At 34.7% G+C, this 21,031-nt stretch overlaps 1 protein-coding gene across 4 annotated transcripts in view; it reads left to right on the top strand.

The window, feature by feature from the left end:
* srek1 (splicing regulatory glutamine/lysine-rich protein 1) overlaps nt 1–18,334 on the top strand; it is a 29,119-nt gene extending 10,785 nt beyond the window's left edge. The window contains exons 1-13 of one of the 4 annotated variants that reach the window (XM_067405986.1): nt 3,828–3,961; nt 6,267–6,657; nt 8,248–8,378; nt 8,713–8,828; nt 9,377–9,541; nt 10,251–10,429; nt 10,558–10,688; nt 10,783–10,888; nt 11,943–12,053; nt 12,151–12,282; nt 15,144–15,218; nt 15,305–15,419; nt 17,583–18,334. In XM_067405986.1, coding sequence (XP_067262087.1) covers nt 8,348–8,378; nt 8,713–8,828; nt 9,377–9,541; nt 10,251–10,429; nt 10,558–10,688; nt 10,783–10,888; nt 11,943–12,053; nt 12,151–12,282; nt 15,144–15,218; nt 15,305–15,419; nt 17,583–17,735 — 1,314 coding nt within the window. In that variant the 5' untranslated portion in view covers nt 3,828–3,961; nt 6,267–6,657; nt 8,248–8,347 and the 3' untranslated portion in view covers nt 17,736–18,334. Of the gene's footprint in view, nt 1–3,827; nt 3,962–6,266; nt 6,658–7,735; nt 8,379–8,712; nt 8,829–9,376; nt 9,542–10,250; nt 10,430–10,557; nt 10,689–10,782; nt 10,889–11,942; nt 12,054–12,150; nt 12,283–15,143; nt 15,219–15,304; nt 15,420–17,582 lie in introns of those variants that run through there. The other 3 variants (XM_067405983.1, XM_067405985.1, XM_067405984.1) reach the window with 3 other exon arrangements.
* Nucleotides 18,335–21,031: the final 2,697 nt, after the last annotated feature.

Raw genomic sequence — 21,031 nt, 5'->3', positions numbered from 1 at the left:
TGTCGCAGATGTGAAGAAGAGGAAATGCGCTCTCGAACAGAGAAACACGCGATCTCCAAGCAATCGATCACAGCGTGCTAACGTTTTAGGACAGGACGATGGTATATAAATCGTGGCCGAACGTTAGCGTTTGTCAATCAAGCAAAACCGTCCATTCAGAAACCAAGAAATTTGACACTTTAAGGTAAGAGGCTGGTCTCTCAGATTGACGCGCGAGCTGGCTTGACTGAAGTTTTCGTGAGGATTTGTAGTTAATGGACACCGTACACCATCCGTGGTCATAACAAATAACAATCCTTGAGGTAGGCCTGCTATTTTTATTTGACGGAAAAAATGTCTAAAATACCGGTTGTTCAAAGCTTCAATCGATTCACCGTTTTTTTTTGTCATCTTAATTTGTTAAACATTTAAGTGAAAAATATTTAGTGTAGGTCTATTTATTTTATGCCTTTTTATTTAAATTATGCAGGTGCGAATTTGATAATGTGAATCCAGGTTCTGTTGTTTATCTGTTCTATGCTGCTGTTTGCATGTTAAAATAAACCCGTGGAAGACACAGACACTCGTCAATTGTATTTTTTTATTTAATGTCATATATATGTCATATTATCATCATATACGCTATACAACATTTTAATCTTATCAGTTAACGGTTAATAATCGGATAACGAGCGTCGGTTGTCGGTCGAGAAAGTTAACCGAAATGAGCATCCCTAGTCTTGTACAATGTAGTGCCTTTCTGGACCTTGAAAGTGGTGGTTAAATTGTGAAATTGTTAAATCTATAGATGAGAAAAAATCTTAATTTGAGTTCTGAAGGTCATACGGGTGTGGAACGACATGAGGGTGAGTAATTAATAGGGGTGTGATGAGATCTCGTAGCACGAGATCTCGCGAGACTAATATGTGACGAGATTTTTCGTTGAGGCGAAAAGTAGTCTCGTGATGTTGTTGCCGTGACAGAGTGTTAGGATGATTGGGAAAGAATATGCCTCCGCTACGTTTACATTACGCCTCCACTGTCGTTTTGCTTTGTATTTAAATAAAAAAAAACATTTAATTCAGTTGGATAACGGTTGCTGCCGCTCCATATTTACAGTTACGCGCAATCGATAAAAGTGGAAGTAAACTCGCGCGCGCGTATTCAAACGCGATTTCAATACCCGCATTTTGAAAGCGGCTCCCTGATGAATGCAAATGTCTCTCAATATGAAAGCTATTTTAGGCTGGGCAGTGTAGTTGTAACCATCTCTTAGCTCTGTATCAAAGAAATAATTTGTCTTATTTGCACTTTGAATATTGAGAGAGTGTGATTATGGTTGCACTTAGTGTTACCATAAAAACAAATAACAGTTTCTCTTAATCTTATTAAGCACAAACAATAATGTTTCATTTGTTAACATTAGTTAATGCACTGTGAACTATCATGAACTAACAATGAATGACTATTTTTATTAACTAACATAAACAAAGATTAATAAATACTGTAGCAAATATATTGCTCATTGTTAGTTGATGTTGGTTAATACATTAATGTTAATAAATGAGACCTTTATTGTAAAGTGTTACCATTTTTATTTATACTGTTTTCATTTCTATGATCAGTTTGTGGAAAGGAGTTCAGTTAGGAGGTCAAAAGTTGTAGAAGCTCATAAATCATGTACAGTAAGGTCTGAAGAGACTGAAATCATACAGAAGAGAAGTCAGTCAGTTGAGTTAGTGGTAAAACCTTTTACAGTACTTGAGTATTGTCTTTTACTGCATATGATAATTCATACTCAGAAAGTAGAACTGAAATGACATTCATTACAAGATGATTAGTTAAAACATTTCAAATACACCTGCAGAATATTTTTTCTAGTCATGTATTTTGCCATTGAGGATTTCTTAAAAATAGTGTGTAAAAAATCTTGTCTCGTCTCGTCTCGTGAATTCAATCTCAAGTCTCGTCTCGTGAGATGCCCGTCTCGTCACACCCCTAGTAATTAATGACAGAATTTTCATTTTTGCGTGGATTAACGCTTTAAATCCCTACATTTAAAAATGAAAATATAATAAAGGAAAAACAAAAACGCAGACTCTGTGTTAACAGATAAGAGGAGTGTTCAGCAGGAACACACATTCACTCACACAATACACACAATATCCTGTTACTGTCATTTCTTTATCCTGTAAATGTAAGAGACATCCTACATTTATTTTCAGTTACACACTGTTATCCCTTTACAGTTACCACTCTCATGAAATACTTGAATTACATGTTGACTTTTAAACTTAAATTTGACTTTCAACAACAGTTATTTGATCAAAATAAATATTTTTGCACTGAATTTTAATTGTCTCCCTCTCTGATGCATCCCGTCTGTTTGACACGCATGGGCGTGCCGGCGCTCATTCAGTAAAGTCTGAACGCAGCTCACTTTGTTTCCTTCACTAGTTTTAGATGCATTTTGTCCATAGAAATACATTATTCAGTGCTGTAATTTAATGCTACTGGAGGAAGTTCTCCGTGCACAATGGATAGACGTAATCGATTATTATCATTTTATTGATTCGTTTTTGCAGCCCTACATTCCGTACACACTGTGTAGAAGTTTTGTAAATGCTGTTGTTGCTACCTGAATTTTTTTAGGTAATTTAGTTGTAAAATGTGGTTGTCATTCCCGTAAATTGCTGAACTTTGTGTGTACAGAACAGAATAAGTTCTAAAAGGTGAATTGACAGACTTTTGAATAGGGTTAATATTGTAAACTTAAAACAGAGAAATGAATACTATTTCATTAAAAAAAAAAAAAAAAAAAAAAGAAACTCTTTAGCATAATTGTAAAAACTAAACTGATTATAACATTGTGAAAGTATTTTCTATTGTAAGTTATTGAATCATTGCAGTTAGTTGATTCATTCATTCAAAAACACTCTCACAATCATGATGTTCTGGATATCTGCACGTGCTGATAATAGCAACACTCATGTAATACTGCATACATGTACTAGAAAGTAAACTGAAACTTGAAAATACTGAAAAACAGAGTAATAATGAAACTGAATTGACAGTAAAATAAAACTAGCATAAAAACTAGATTTAAAAAACAATTATAAACCATAATAACCGTTTTCGAGAGGATTTCATTGCCTAAGTACATTTATGTATATGCAAAAAAAAGAAAAGAGAAACTTTTATTAAGAACCGTTTAGTTCCTTTGGATGTCAACTGAACCACAGAGGAAATCCTCTACATTAATTTATTACAGCACTGTTTTGTATAGCATCTTAAAGGGATAGTTCACCCAAAATATATAATGAATATTCTGTCATCATTTGCTCACCCTTATGTTGTTTCAAACCTGTATGAGTTTCTTTCTTCTGTTGAAATAAAAGGAAGATATATTTTGAAGATTGGGGGGACTATGGAAGTCAATGACTACCATTAAATGTTTGGTTACAAACATTCTTCAAAATATCTTGTTGTTCAAAAGATTTTTTTTTTTGAACAACAAAAGATATTTTGAAGAATGTTTGTAACCAAACATTTGATGGTAGTCATTGACTTCCATAGTCCCCCCAATCTTCAAAATATATCTTCCTTTTATTTCAACAGAAGAAAGAAACTCATACAGGTTTGGAACAACATAAGGGTGAGTAAATGATGATAGAATTTTCATTTTTGGGTAAACTAACCCTTCAAGTTCAGCCTTACAGACACAGTGCTGCTGACTTTACAAAGATTATATCTTTCTTTTCATAACTGACCAGAAAAACAACAATCATTTGCAACATATTATTCAACAAATCTATGAAATTAAATCACTTGTTTTTCTTCTCTTTCAGCAATGCGCCTCTTTCCTTTTCATCCAAAGTTTGTTACATAAAGTATCGAGAGCCATCCAGTGTTGGTGTGGCACAACATTTAACCAACACTGTTTTTATTGACAGAGCTTTGATTGTTGTGCCCTGCGCTGAAGGTTAGTATGATTGCATGCGTGTTACATTTGTGTGCCTGATTATAGAAAGACACTGACTATCTGACTGCAAATCAAACTTTTGAGAAGAACAAACCATAATTGGCTTCCTGACATTATTTTGTGTGTTTCTGTGTCCCAGATTTGTATGATAACCATGAGTCTATGTGCTGAGGTATCACTGCTATCAGCTCTGTTTTATTTTGTGAGTTCAGTGGAGGTGGGTGGATTGACACCAGCTTTCTAGTTTATCAGTTGAGCTGAAGGATGTGGAAATGATGGAGGTGATTAAGATCATACATTGTGTTTTGTAACAGCATCAGGACTTGTAAACATGCTTTCAGTGTTTTGTTAAACTTTGTTTTTTTGCCTTTTAAATAGGGGTTTAACATAATAGTTTGTTTTTTAGGATTATTTGAATAGAAAATAATTCAAGAGAACACACACACATATATATATATATATATATATATATATATATATATATATATATATATATATATATATATATATATATATATATATATATATATATATATAAATTATCAATTCAGTGCATTTTTGCTGGGAAAAAAAAAAATCTTTTGAAAATATTATAATGGTGTAAAATCTTGATTGTAATTTTTTTAATCAATTTAATGCATCAATGCTGAATAAATTGTTTATTTCTTTCAAGAAAAAAAAAAAATAAAAAAACCTTGCAGACCCAAAACTTTTGAATGTTAATATTACAATAAATCAACAAAAAAAAATCCAGTCAGTTGAAAGTAAGACATACACCATGACTTGAAATGTCTGGAAAGAACAGATTGTTTAAAATGTGTATTTTTTTGGCAGTTTGAAAATGTATTTATTTACATTTTTAATGAACATATTTGATTATTTCTTTAAGTAACACTCCTAGTCTTTTGTGTGTGCCTAATAATTCATTGCATTTTACCAAACAGTTTTGACAAACTTTTCTTTTTTTTTTTTATTTCATGGTTTTGTTAATTCTGTAACTTTGAAAAAAATTGAAAAAAAAAAAAGAGATTATTATTACAGTGATTATTCACTGTTAAGAGTGAATTGTTACACCCAATCCTTTTAGTGGCCCTTGGTTTAGAAGTATGCATTCATAAAAAATAATGATAGCTAACTGCTTAATTGTTTGAAGCTATTATTAATTGTCCATACTTGCTTGCCTGGTGAATATAGCTTTGAATTTTGAAATTGAGTTGCTAGCTATTTGTGAATTGTGAGAGGTTTCGTTTGCTAAAACATTAGCTGCTTTAGCTCAATGTTTCTCAACTCCAGTACTAGGGACCAACCTACCAGAATATTTTAGATGTCTCGCTAATTAAAACCTGATTCAGCTTCTTAAGTGTTGAATAGGGAGACATTTAAAGCATTCTAAGAGGTGAGTTTCCAGTGGTTTAGCTCACAGGAGCTCTTGTCACATTCAATTAATAGGGTACAGATTGGTGTCCCTTTTTAATTTTTTAACCCTTTTTGTCCCTCAATTTTTTAACACTATAATGGCACAAAGCCTTTATTCTGTTGAGTGAGATGTATTGGATGTTTTTTAACATAAAAAAATGGCATAAAATGCACATCAAATGTCTGTACACAAGTTTTAGCCGAATTGTTGCCTATATTAGTTAAGCATAATTCTTCAGTCTTGCTACTAATGTTGTAAAAAAAAAATAAAAAATAAAAAAAATTTAATTAATGGGAAGTTTTAAGAGTATTATATATTTATTTACTTTTATAACTACAGATCAAAACTAGCTGGCCACAATTGTGTGATGGTGTAATTTAGTATTTGCATACATTTTATTTGCTTACATTTTTACAATACAATACAAAATAACACAAATCAAAGTTTTAAACTGTATCCAGACATGTGCCACAACCGCATACAAATTAAATAGAAAATAAAACATTTAGTTTCCCCTCCTGAAGTAGATGGTTAAGTGTCTAGTTTCAATATCCAAGAAACATTCAATCACTTCATTTTAAGAAGTTTCAAGCCCCATTTTTGTACCCTTGTCATGCAAAGAGTAGATTATGCAACAAGCATTCGCAAGCTGAGTAGACAGGGTATGAGGTGAAAGGGTGAGGTCTTCTCAAGGTTACTGTGCAACCACTGGCTAACCACTTGTTTCTTTCACTGTAAACATCCGTATTTATGAACAAACATGGTATCTAAGAGAGCTTCCCTCTTGCCTGAAATGCTTGTCCTCGTGACTTGGTTTTGGATGGCTTACTACGTTGATTAATTTGGTTTCTGTATGTTTTTTCTGTGTTGATTATGTGTGCATATCAGATGACTAGAGTGACCCAGGCTACACTACTACACTAGCCTGACTCAAGGCTTTGTTTTCCAAGCCACTATACCCGCCGGGGCCCACGCTGCCTTCAAGGGGGGAATGTGACCAGGAGCATAGCCGCTGAACCTTCCGAGATGGACACCTTGTCTCTTTTTATTTTATTTTCTTTTATTTTCATTTCTTTTTTTTTTTTATTTCTCTCTCATGTTGTCCCTTTTTTGCCTCTTAGAAGAGTTGCATATTCATTGTGTTGTTTTTCTTTTTTTCTTTTTTTTTCTTTTCCTGTCCCCTTGTCCCTCGTCCCCAATCCCACAGTTGCACCTTTTGCCTGTCTTTGAAAGCTGTCCAGGTTGACTTGACGCCCAATATTGGAGGGAAGTTTGAACGGTACAAGGGCAGCTGTTACTGATGTCTAATGCATTAAGATCTCCTCCTCTCTCTCTTTCTCTCGCTCCTCTCCACTGATCTGCTCAGGGTTTTACTTTGGAAAATAATATTTTTTTCATCAATATAACCACACAGTGCCTCACAAAAGTAGTCAGACATCAATTTTCTGTTTTTACTGAATTATGCTTACTGAAATACACATTTTTCTTCGTATTTCAAAGCATAAAAAAATTAATTGTGAGATATGTCAAGAAAATATTCTTAAATACTTAGTTATTCATATTATTCCTAAAATACCTTTTTTGTATCAATGGCAGCATTAAATTTCATCTTTAGTTGGTCATTTCACCTCATTTTTGCCATTGCTGTCCTGCCAAAAGAAAAATAAGCTTCAGTTTTTAAGTTGAAACGAAACATATGCATATTTTCTAGGGCTGCATGATATATTGAAATAAAATTGACATCACAATATGGCTTAGTGCGAATATCAAATGGCAAAGGTTGCGATTTAAATAAATCAAATAATGTGCTATGGATTTCAGAGTGAAGCACAACACTGTTTATTTATACGTGCAGCTTGATGGTTTGAAGCCTGATGGTTTAACATTCAAAAATGAAGAAATTAATATTTAAATATTAGAATTAGATGTTATTAGATGTATTATAAAATTGTTGGTTAATTTTAATTTTTAAAAAAAAGAATTGATGAGTTTTATTTTATGAAATACTGTAATTTATGAAATATTTGTAATATTCTTAATTAATATTAAATAAATAATGAATAAATAAAGCTTAATTAATTCTTACTTATTATCACTAAATCATAATAATCATCACTGAAATCATAATAATTATTATTTAATAGATAAAAAAGCAGGAATATGGCCTCTGAAAACTCATGGAAAGAGATTTTGAACTTATGTAAACTTTAAGAACATTCTTGAATTTTAGGATTGTTTACTGACAGAGGTTTGAGTTAATTCTTCAAAGAATGTACCCAAGGTATCCCCAACCACCCATAATATATATATATATATATATATATATATATATATATATATATATATATATATATAATATCGCAATGTCAGTTTTTTTCCAATAGCGTGCAGCCCTAAAACTTTCTAACAGTGCCAGTATAGGATCTGTAATTCAGTAAAATGACAGAACTGCTAGTAGTTAGTGTTTAGAATTACTTATTTTTGCAAGGCACTGTTGTTCAGTTCACTGTAATGAATTAGAACAGTTTTTATTAAAAAGCTTACACCATTGCATGGTTTTGGGGAACTTTAGAGTAATACTGAAGTGGCTGAACATCATATTTAGTTCTTCACTCATTTAAAAGCACAGACAGATATACAAACAGTCAGTTTATCGATGACTACTATAATCACTGTAAGCACAGAGCATGCGTATATATATATATATATATAGTACCAACACTGGCTGAAACTTATTTGGAAAAATGACATTTATTGTTAACTTTATTGTGAAGGCAACACTTTTCAGGGGTGACAGTTTGAGGGGGGAATTCTCAAAGACACTTAAAATGTTCTTCTTTTCTGTATCTGATGTTCTATGTGCTATTAGTGTGATGCAGCCAACATGAACGGTTGTCTTGTGTTGCACACCCTTTCCAACACTGCGACACGATCGCCCCAGGGAGAAAAGCGCCCATGCTTGATATCGTATGGTTCATGACCAAAATGTTTCCAGTTCAGGTGACCCATACCATAAAGTGTTAACTCATTCTCTAAATGTTCTGTTCTGATCTTTTTTTTTTAAAAGAGAGAAAAGGACAAATCACAATGTTCTTTTCTCTGTTTTTTGTGCAACAGTCATCCTGTTTACAGTATGTCTTGTGTTGATAGTAAAAGGAGAGTAGCTAGCTATGCTAGTTCAGTTTGTTTGATTGTTCATGGTCGGGGTTGGAGATGCTCAGGGTGGGTGTTAGAGCGCTAGGCTGTTGGAGGACTCTCTGAAACTTGGGTCGTAGGAGAAGCAGCTGGAGACATCTCCATTGGCCACTCTAATGCCACTGTTCTTGTTCTTCAGGAAAAATCCCGGAAGAGGCAAAGGCGCTCTCGCTTTTGGCCCCTGCCGCACCCGTAGCCAGCCTGATGAGCGGAGGAGGACTTCTGCCCATTCCCAGCCCCGCTACGCTACAGAACGTAAAAACACACTCTCACAAATTAAGGCTGGAATACACTACACAACTTTTGCACAGATTTTTGAAGTCTGATTTGCACGTTTAGAGCAGTTGCCACTAGTTGCCAAAAGTAATAGCAAGTCTGCATATTTTGGGCAGACGGAGTTCACCGATTTGATGCAAAATTTCGTAGACTCCATCCAGTCTGAGGATTTCAAACATGTTTGATATTTTGTGCTGATTTTAAAAGGCATTTCGTTTTAATTTGTCATGCGTCTCCTAACAACAAGGTGCGTGTTTCTGCATGAGTTGTTTTTGGAACGACTTGAAAGTCGTTTAGTGTATTAAGCCCAGTTTTTCCTTGCAACCATTTACTAAGTTAACAAGTGTATGATGCCTAGTGTTTTAAAATCCATTTGGATTTTAAAAATCGTGTAGTGTATTCCGGCCTTTACTGAATGATGAAAAATATCACCACATATAGTCATAAACTGCATGCCACAGATGTACTATATTTAATTCCAAATTGTCAATTGTCAAGACACTAACGTGTGTCGTATTTGGGGGCAGCGAAGTCTTCCTTTAGCTAATCTGGGAGTCCTGAAGTCTAGTTTGGACACGTCTGTGGCGGCTCTGAGTGCAATCGCTTCGCAACCTCCGCTCATGGGTAATGTTGATCCCTCTAAAATTGACGAGATCAGGAGGACGGTGTATGTCGGCAATTTGAATTCACAGGTATGTGATAATGAATTAGAATTTATGGCAGAGGCAAATAGCTCTTTACCCCAAGTGCAAATTGCAAAAAAGAAAGTATTTTCTTTGCACTAAGTGTAAATAGTGTTAGATGCTATTTATACTTGCATCATGTCCACACCGCAACAGCTAGAGGCTGTCTACACTGGATAAGCAAAGCAATCATTGCATATCCATTCGTTCCCTGTGTCTGAAATGGCAAAAGTGCTTGGAGTCTGTCAGAAATGGAATAGGACATCAGTTGACTTTTGTCATGTCGCATCCAGTGTTGACAAAATCAGTTTTTATAAAGGCTGCTGCCTTATTGGGTCATTACTTGTCTCTATTCCTAATGCCCACCCCTAACCCTTATCATATTCAACCTGCTGATCAGTAAAGGTGTGTTTCAAGATACAGGAAAGGAGCCATGGTTACATGGTAACAATATGAGCTGCACGTGCCAAAATTGGTGCGCCAGCCAATCCAATCAACGCGAGAACACCACATCCACTTTCAATTATAGGCCTGTTAAATACCCGTTAAACACTTTATTCACAATATTAAATTCTCGTTAGGCTCTTTATTTCCGCTTTTTTGCACATTTACTAATATGCCGTGAGCTTGATGTAATTAAAATTGATATTGAAACTGACGCAAGATTCTCTTTTGTCTTTCAAGCACATGTTGTACTTGTTTTGTCTTTCTTCTATAGAGCACCACAGCAGAGCAGCTCCTCGAGTTCTTCAAGCAGGTGGGAGATGTGAAGTTTGTTAGAATGGCGGGAGATGAAACACAGCCTACACGTTTTGCTTTTGTGGAGTTTTCTGATCAGGAATCAGTGGCACGAGCGCTTACATTTAATGGAGTCATGTTTGGTGATAGGCCACTCAAGTGAGTGTTCTGTATTGAGAAAGACAACTCGCTAGCATTGTGCATCCTATTTCATCCATGTGCTAGCATTCAGTAATATGTATTTAAATAGTAAGTAATCAACATAACATCATCTTTTTTTTTTTCAGAATTAACCATTCCAATAATGCCATAGTGAAGCCTCCAGAGCTCACGCCACAAGCTGCGGCCAAAGAGCTGGAGGACGTCATGAAGAAAGTTCGAGAGGCTCAGTCAACCATTGCTGCTGCCATTGAGCCAGGTCTGCCCACTCAAACCTGGACACTCTCACACAGTAATGCTTTCTCAAAATGTTTTTCTTTTTAATTGATGAGAGTTTTGATTGTTTCTTCCAGAAATTAAAAATCGCTCATCCAGTAGATCCAGACGTTCCAGAAGGTCAAGAACTCGCTCTCGCTCCCCGTCACACTCACGAAAAAAGCGATCCAGGTCAAGACACAGGTAGATTACACACATGCTTAAACATACTTGCTTTGTTAACACATAAAAGCTGAGTAGCTTGTTAAGCTACAAACTACTCACAGTATAAAATACTGTCTTATTCAAAAAGTAATTCTCTACACAAGTTATTAACTATTTTTAAAGGGGATTTTTTAATTATATATATACAGTCATGTAAGAGGAATATCTAACTATATATAGTTATGTAATATTGTTTGTAATTGTATAACCATTAATATAATTTATTAAGATAATATATTTTATTTAAAAAAATAACAGTATCATTTATTAAAATAAATTAAATGCAGTAATTATCAATCATCAAATATTTATTTAAATGAAAAGAAATAACATTCTGTTCACACACTGTTGGTTACACTATTGAGAGAATTAGTGAATCCTTGAATGTGTCTTTTGGATAGGTTCTTTTAAAATAATTAGGCTGCGTTAACACTGGCACAAAAACATCAGTTTTTTAATTCACATCAGACATTTTAAAGCAGACACTTAACCAATATCTGGACATCAGATCTACGTCTAAACATGTATATCCGATTCCTCTTGGAATTGCAAGCCACCACACGGTGAGGGCGACACATTATAGGCAATTTCTCAGCAATCAGGTGATAACTTCGCTGTTTTTATAAGTAAACTAAAAAGCTTCACTATTACATATAGATGCACACAGGTAATTCACACTCACAATCTCTCTCTCTAATTCCTTCAAAGTCATTGAAATAAATTAAATCTTACTGCGCTACTAAAATAAAAACTTTACCATTATTTTCTGGTCATGTCACATAGTTAAGTGTAAACACAGATATCGGATATCAGTCATGTCTAAAGTGAATATAAACAGGCAGGACAAAAAGTCGGATATGGTCAAAAGATCAGATCTGTGCATGTTAGTCAAACTAACAAACGCTAAATTGAATCATACAATCATACACGTTTGTATAATTGGACATCATTTTCACTTAATTTTTAATGTTAATAATTTGTGTATTGCTGTAGCAATGGGAAAATAAATTTATTTTATCAATGGTGTTTAAAGGGGATGCCCATCCCAGAGATCACGGCAGAAGGTGAACGACTCACGTGGGTCCCGTAGGAGACGCTCTCGTTCCCGAGAAAGGAAACACAGCCGGAGTCGATCTCATTCCAGGTTAATCTGCGCCACCACACTGGCCACTTTATTCTCAGATTTAGTTTTTTCCCCCCAAAAAAGAAAAGTTCAAATCAATGTTGTCTCCTAAACGCAGGGACCGAAGGAAGGACAAGGACGTTAAAGTTAGGAAAGGCGATGACTGGGATGAAAAGAGGTCGCGGGACAAAAAGGGAAGGACGCCTTCCAAAGGCTACGTTGGCTCCAGACGTTCCCGCAGTACAAGCAGGTCATAAGGAAGTGTTCTTGTTAAATCTGCAAAAAAAAATCTTCTAATGAAATGAGAACAATAATACATTTACAGTACCAGTAAAAAAAAAAACACCTGTTCATTCTCAATATTTTTCAGATTTTAGAAGAAAAATATACTCACCAAAAAGATTAAATTACACAAATGGAAATGTGGGAATTATGTACTAGTGACCAAAACTATAGAACTGTCTTATTTGGGCTTCTTCAAAGTGGTCCTTAGGCCGTGTGTTCACCAAAGCATTTTTAGCCAGCTGAACGCTTTGGTTTCTATGATATGGAATATCTCTGATTTCCTGAGGTGCACTTATGATGTTAATATGATTTTTACATAAAAAATGGTCATAATTTAGAAATAAATGGCCATTTTCTACAATGATTTTAGCCTTCTGATTTGAACGCTCTGTTTTTTAAGGGCTTCAATGTAAACTCCCACTGCTGTGGGTGGCTGACATCTTTGCATTTGAAATAAGTATTGAATGTGGAACGCTCTTAAATACTTTTACTACGTTTTGTCAAGATTACCGAATCGTGAAAAATGCTGATTATTGCATTATATGTAGATCTATTCCCATCACATGAAATGTTGCATCGATGAGCATTGTCTGATGACTATCTGTCGATCATGTGAATGCAGTGATCTCGTCATTGCAACATGACTTTTGCACTCTCTTAAATGCTTTCACCATAACTAACAATGCAAACATGATGTAAATACAGCAAGTGTATAAGCTAATGTTGGGATCAGATGGAAGGCAATGCAAAGACTGTGTTTTTCAACAACTTGGCACTGCAAAGCATCTTGTTGTCTTCGGAGCCATCTTTATTGTTTGGTTTCTGCGTAGACCTGCGTTTACCTACTACATGCGAGAATCAGTAGGCGGGGCTAAACAGGAAGTGATGTAGAAGCACAATCTGTTGTTTTGGCAGATTGTCTCCAATATAAGCTGTTTTTAGACAAATAAGAAAGTTTTAAGTTCTGAAACTTACTGGATGTTTTTATAGTACAATGATCAGTAACACTTTATTTTACAGTGCCATAGTTACACATTACTACATGTAATTACTATAGTAATAACAGTAAATTATGCATAATTACAAGTAACTTAACCTAAATCAAACCCTAACTGTAACTCTATAGTAAGTACATGTAGTTAATTAATAGTACTCAGTACTTATTTGAGTAATTAGAATGTAACTACGGCACTGTAAAATAAAGTGTAACCCAATGATCTCTTATATGTCAAAAGATCAAGGGAATTTTGATTTCTCAGTTCATGACCCCTTTAATCAATCATAATTTTTCATCAAAAATTATTTTTGTAATACCTAGGGGTGTAGTGTTTTAATAATCATTTCTTGATGCATTGATTTTAATGATGTATGTGACTTTTATAAATGATTAAAGGGATATTTCACCCCAAAAAGAAAATTCTTTTATCATTTACTAACCCTCAAGTTGTTCCAAACCTGTATGAATTTCTTTCTTCTACTGAGCACAAAAGAAAATATTTTGAAGAATATGAGTAACCAAACAGTTTTGGACCCCATTGACTTCCATATTATGGAACAAAAATACTATGGATGTCAATGGGGGCAATCAACTGGGTCTGTTTGGTTACAGACATTTGTGTTCAGCAGAAGAAAGAAATTCATACAGGTTTGGAACAACTTGAGGGTGAGTAAATGATGACAGAATTTTTCATTTGTGGGTGATTCCTTTAACACGATTATTGGTTGGTTATCTTATTACCAACTTATTAAGTCTTCTTTCATCATATGAGTAATTTTAAGTATCAGTATCAATACTTCAGCAAAAACTAATACTAGGTAAACTAATGTAAGTAAAATGTCCTCAAAACAGTTACAGAAGATAAGTAAACAGTCAGCAATACATTAAGAACAAAGAAACTAATTACAAACAAAACTGACAAATAAATACAGAACAAACATAAAAATTAAATAAACAGTGCTTTAGGTTTTTCAGAAGATAAGTAATATAGCCTACAACAGAAAATAAATTTAATCAAATGTAAAATAACTCTGCTGTATGGATTAAATACAGACTATTCCTTGTTAAAATGGCAAAAGTTATTCTTTCACGAGCAGTGTTTTTATCATTGTCTTTTGTTGTTTGATTAACATTAATTATTAAGCTGCTGTCACTTGGAGAGCTTACACACATTAATTTTCTTTCTCATCTGTTTACATTCATTTAAGACATAACCGAATGTGTTTACGAGGATACTTTCCAAAATGGTATTTTGACATTTTTGTATGTAGGCTATTTGACCGTTTAGGTACTTATCCCACAGTATAATTTGCTTATGCACGTTCCGTCCCGTCTCGGAGCGCTCGCACAGAAGGTTTTTCAACTCTCGGCGTCCGGAAAAAAAACGGCAAGTGCTCGGCGTCAAATAGAGGCTCAGTGCCTCGTCACGCTACTGCCGTTTTGAAATACTCTACATGCGCTCCCATTGAAAAAATATGCTGGCCTTAGGAAAAAATGTTTTGGTGGACATGCAGCCTTACTACCTTTTCAATATATTCTGTAAAAACAAGTTTTAAAGGAGCAGTAAGCGATTTCTGAGAAACGCTGTTGAAACGCACCCTTATCCAAAAGTATCACACTCCCATCTTTATAGCTCTACTTGCCCCTTACTGCTAAATGGATACAAGTGTGTTGTGGTGCTCAGTCCAATCCACTTTCAACAGTGTTTCTCAGAAATTGCTTACTGCACCTTTTAATACAGTTTTTGTATTCATGTATAATTTTTTTTAAACTGTTTGGTTTTGTGTGTGCTTAGATTCGCTTAATTTTCTTCCCCTTCTTTATCACAGAGGGCATAAGAAAAGAAGTAGATCTCGATCCAGGTCACCAAAGCGGAGCGCCAGGTCGCCATCACCATCAAAAAGGTTTACTGTGTTTGACAATTTGGCTTTGACACTATTGTATTATCATGTTCATTATTAAAATCTTAATTTCTCCTGTCTATTTTTAGAGGCAAGAAAGATAAAAAGAGAGATAAAGGATGGGACAGTAGCAGGGAAAGGGTGGAGATCTCAACGTCCAGGAGGAAAAGCAGGGACTCTGACCACAAATCTAAACCCTCACTGGTGTGTCTGATTTTTATTTTAAGAACGTAGCTCAGTTTACATACACATTGACCTTCATTCATTAAAAAAAATTGTATTGGTGGATTGATGCAAAAATGTTGGCCTGAGGTTACATAACGCCCTTAATATTAACGTTAAATTAACACATTTTACAGAGCTATTCCTAGAACATCTTTGTGTCATATTTTGTTAATAGCACCACATAAGTACAGTCACTTTGTTCACATTGTGAAACTACGTCATTACCAGGTACAGCTAATCTCTGGAGGCTTATGAACTAACGGTTACACAGTGTGGTGTTAATCAGATAGTTGTGGGTTTCACCATGGTAGAATAACTAATGTCAATAAGTCTGTACACCACTGTAAATTTCTTCTGGATTCAACTCAATGGATCATTAACTGCTTTTCTTTGATGCTCTTGCAATTATATTAGTGATGTTTGAAAACTCTAATCCGAATGCTCATGATGAAGGACTCATTGTTCTTCGTGCACCTCAAAGAGCTCACTGTGCACATTCAGATTAAATAATTTGCACATGTAGCTCAGCTGTATCGCAGTGCGCTGCTCTAGTTTTTTATAGATAAGAAACAGAGGATCACAGCTGATCCTTTCAAAGATTGGCTTTTAAAGACTTTTTCATGCCTGTCTGCCCCCGATAACTATCAGTATGACTGTTTTTTCTGCAAAGCTTTTATAGTTCCTCTAAATGTGAAATCTTAATTTTAAGTGCATTATGTGACTTTTATAAATATGACTTAAAGGGTTAGTTCACCCAAAAATGAAATTTCTGTTATTAATTACTCACACTCATGTCGTTCCAAACCTGTAAGACATTCTTTCATCTTCGGAACACAAATTAAGATCGTTTTGATGAAATCTGAGAGCTATCTGCCCCTCCATGGATGGCTATGCAACTGACACTTTGATGTTTCAAAAAGTTAATAAAGAGATTGTAAAACTAATCCATATGAATAGAGCGTTTCCTAAAGAGACACGATCGCTTTATATGATGAACAGTTTGAATTTAGGCTTATATTAACATCTAAACATTCATCAACTCGCACATAAGTTGTGGTAAACAAAGCACATGCATGTTTGCTTGATGTGCGAAAACCAGTGAGGTTTGTTCTAATGTGTTATACAGCGAGTTTGATCTTCTGCAAGAGGATGGTTCTCACGCATCAAGCAGGTTTGGTTGAACTTCTGTTTATGTACGCTGATCAATGTTTATATATGAATAAAAGACTACAAATTAAATCTGTTCATCGTATAAAGCGATCCGAGTCTCTTCAGAAAATCTGGACTAAACCACTCAATTCATATGGATTAATTTTACGATCTCTTTATGAACTTTATGGGCTTTATGAGCTGTCTGTTGAAGCGGCAGTGGATTCCAGAGACAGAAAGCTCTCAGATTTCATCAAAAAGATCTTAATTTGCATTCCGAAGATGAACAAAAGTCTTGGAATGACATGAAGGTGAGTAATTAATGACAGAATTTTCATTTTTGGGTGAACTAGCCCTTTTAAAGCATGAATCATTAGTGTTGGCTAATAGTTGATTTAAAAAATAAAATAAATAAATAAATAAAAATTATCTTGAAATATTATTACAATTTAAAATAAGTTTTTTTTATTCTATTCTATTATTTTAAAATGTAATTTATGCTAGTGATGGCAAAGCAGATTTTTTAGCAGCCATTAATCTAGCCTTCAGGGTCATGTGATTCTTCAAATGTCATTCTGATATGCTGATTTGGTACTCAAAAAACAGTTGTAATTCTTGTGCTGCTTCATATTTTGGTCCATTTTTTCAGGATTCTTTGATAAATAGAAAGTTCAAAAGAACAGCATTTATTTGAAATGGAATTTTTTGTAACAAATACCTTTACTAACACTTTTGAACAATTTAATGCATCCTTGCTTATTAAAAGTGTTAATTTGACATTTTTGAACAGTAGTGAATACTTAATGTAATGTTACTACATGTGGAAATTAATGATGACTTTGGGTTATTAACACCCACGAGATGATGGTGCTTGAACAGTTATTTAAATGAAGCTTACAGCCAGTGGCATCCTGACTTCAATCTGGTCTCATTCAGATCAACTGAATGGAAAAAGCTGTTTGCCCTTTTCTGAGTCATGGTCTGATTTTGCAGATGGAAAGGAGCTACGATCAGGTGGATCAGGAGTATGACAGTGACATGGACGGGTCGGGCTCTTTGGGTAGTGAAGACAGATCTCCACAAGCTCATCTCAATGGCAGCTACATGAGCACTTACGCTGAGGATGATCTCTCTCCAGCTGAGTGATCCACATGTACTGTAACAACTGTCTCACTTTTTAAAGTGCTTTCCCTTGCGTCCATTGCTGTGTGATTGTAGGCTTTTGAAAACATTTTCTACTGCTGTGAATATGCTACCTGTCATATGATATTCATATGGATGAAAATGTAAAGTTTTGGATAGATCTAGACTGTGCGAAGAGATGCTGTATATTGAACGGAGATGCTTGTATTCAGGTCACTTTTTTAATCCGTTTTGCATTTGTTTTCTTTTGCATGTCTCTTTGTGTTTACACTTTTGTGGAAAGGTTTAATTTTATGCTATTTTTTTTTTCTGGTCCATCTTACTAAAACAAAGCCATTATTATTAGTGTAAATAAAAATAAAAAAAAGAGTCATGTTTTACCTCAAAATCAAAATTATATATTTTGCATAAAGACAATGACGCCTATTTTTAGGATGTTTATTTGTGATTATTTTCATGACATTTAAGCACAATTTCCCCAAAATTCTCATTCCTATGATGTAAAATTCAACTGTTTTTAGTAGATTGCAGATCTTTAATTTATTTTGCTTGTAAGTGTGTGCGTGTGTGTATGTGTGTGTGTGTATATATATATATATATATATATATATATATATATATATATATATATATATATATATATATATATATATATATATATATATATAATATACACATATATATATATATATATATATATATATATATATATATAATATACACATATATATATACATACATACATACATACACGTGTGTGTGTGTGTGTGTGTGTGTGCTGAAAAGTAGAAATGGGTTTGATTAATTGTCATGAAAATAATGGCAGAAGTTGATTTTGGGGTACCTGGAGATTCACCCTCTCTACCTGGTCTTTTCCATCATTTCTGTTTACTAAATTACAAAACAAAAATGTAATTAGTACACGTGTAAAATAACACTCCCAGTGAACTGTGTAGAAGCACAGTGCATGTTAGAAGTGCCTAGACAGAGACTGTGTGGCAACATTTTATTTAACATCTGTGTAAATCAAGTCCAAAGGGGTTATTTATCTAGCATTATAGCAAAGCTCATGTAAAATGCATAGTTTTATCTTTATTTTTTAACAGTATTTTGTTTGAACCAGTGTATACAGAGACCTACAGTAATCTCTTCATACAAGTATTGTTGTGTGGCATACAGTATATTCTGATGTTTTAATAGGTTTTCTAAGAAGCCTTTACCAATTGAGCACAGTAAAATTATTAAGAGTGACTGCTGTCTCATTAACTACAATATAAAACTTCTGAATATTATTTATTTTTTATATTAAGTCTTATTTGTTCAGTCTAATTTTGTAAGTGGGTATATATAATTATATACAGTACTTGTTAGCAGCAGAACTAATATGAATAAGAATGAAGTGACTCAATTATATTGATTTGTGAGCGGTGTGATTCTGTGCATCTGTTTAGATATACATGTATAAAAGATTTTCCCTAACATAACATTGACATTAAAGAGGTTATACTTCCAATTTATCTGTATTACTGAAGTATGTTTTTCTATACTGTTCACATTGTATGAAGAAAATGTGAGTGGTGCTTGTGCATGTAAAACTCCTCTTATTGGAGTTATTAGGTGCATTTGGTGGCACAGGACGAGTACCAAGCCAAGTTCCTAGTTTTAAAGGGTTAGTTCACACACAAATTATAATTACTCGCCCTCATGTTGTTCCACATCCGTAACACAAATTAAAGGGGTGATATAATGCCATTTTTACAAGATGTAAGATAAGTGTCTGATGTCCCCAGAGTGTGTATGTGAAGTTTTAGCTCAAAATACCCCACACATAATTTTTTAAAAGCAGAACTAAGTACCTTTTTTTACCTTCATAAAAAGTTTTCTAAGTCTTTACGATGGTTAATTGACTTGTAGTGGTGTGTTTGAGGCGAGCATTAACCCCATCTGGCACATCTACGCCAGAATACAGCCCTTGCAAGTTAAGCTGCATCGACCCGACACAATCTTGCCTCATGTTCACATTCACGCGAGAGTGACAAAATGCTTTACGGTAATTCAAAAACAATGTATATATTATGACTTTATAAGACAAATTTGAAAATTACCCACTTCCATCAAGTGTACTGTATTTGCAAATTACCCACCTCCTCTTTCTTGTACTGTATTTGCAAAAAAACTGCACTGGTGAGCTTTGTAGTCATTGTAGTCCAGAGCTGCGCTTGGAGTATTTACGACAGTGTGATTCACTGAAGGAACCTGTAGGGGGAGCTTCGCAAATCTTACTGAGTTCCGCTTTAAAGCATGTTAAATTTGTCATTTTTTGAGGGTGAGCAAAATGCTCCGTTTTTGTGTTGTGTCCCTTTAAATGCAAATGAGTTGCTGCGCCTAAGAGGGCGGGGTTCTAGCACATAGGCTGGGTCTGAAAACCTAGGTAGCTGTCTTGCTGCCTCGCTGTTTTATAAGAGAATGACTTGTACGGCAGCGTTTGTGCATGAAGGTAACGTTACCCCACGAAATTGATGCCGGACAGACTTCTGAGGCAGCGTAACAGTTTAATGATCTACAGCAATATAGCGCGAGCTTTGGTGAGAACTAAACAAATATTTAATTATTACAGTAGTAATTTCTTGATAGAAATGATATCGAAATTGAAATATGTTGGTCAAAATCGTACATTTATACACAAACTGAGCAGCAAACGCAACTTTCGGACGCCATCTTTATTTTTCTAGTTCAACTGTCACAGAATGGAAAGCACAGGATTGTGGGATATCAAAGGCAGCTAAGGATACATCATAGTATGCTTCCTTCAAAAATCGATCAGATGAAGGAATCTCATGAGACAGGAAGTTAAGCTAACATTGGATTCGCACGTGCCTTGATGCCTTACTACCTTGAAATGTGTCCTCAGAAGGCAGCATTTTCCAGTTTTCGGACGCAGCCATAGTGTTAGCAGCGCCGATTAACTCACGAAGACTCACTGAAAATGTCAGAAATCGTTCAGCCTTTTATGTTCAAACCTCAAACCAGAGTCGGACAATGATGGAGAGACTCAAGAAGAGGCGACAACATGTAGAATGCAACAGGACGTTTCTGAACGGTTAGTTGCTTCATTTCTGTAGCTGATGTGGGATATCTTAAGCCGGGGACACACCTAACGATTAGCTGTAACATTCTAAGACTGAACTGAACACACATACCGATTGTTTCCTTCGACTGGAGCCGATTTTAATCGTTGACAGTCGGAGAAGAACACAAACGTTTATGATTGAGACCGCTGCTAAGCAACATACTGTGCG

This window comes from Chanodichthys erythropterus, chromosome 13, assembly GCF_024489055.1.
Source record: "Chanodichthys erythropterus isolate Z2021 chromosome 13, ASM2448905v1, whole genome shotgun sequence".
NCBI lineage: Eukaryota > Metazoa > Chordata > Actinopteri > Cypriniformes > Xenocyprididae > Chanodichthys > Chanodichthys erythropterus.
This window is presented reverse-complemented; position numbering and strand designations above follow the sequence as displayed.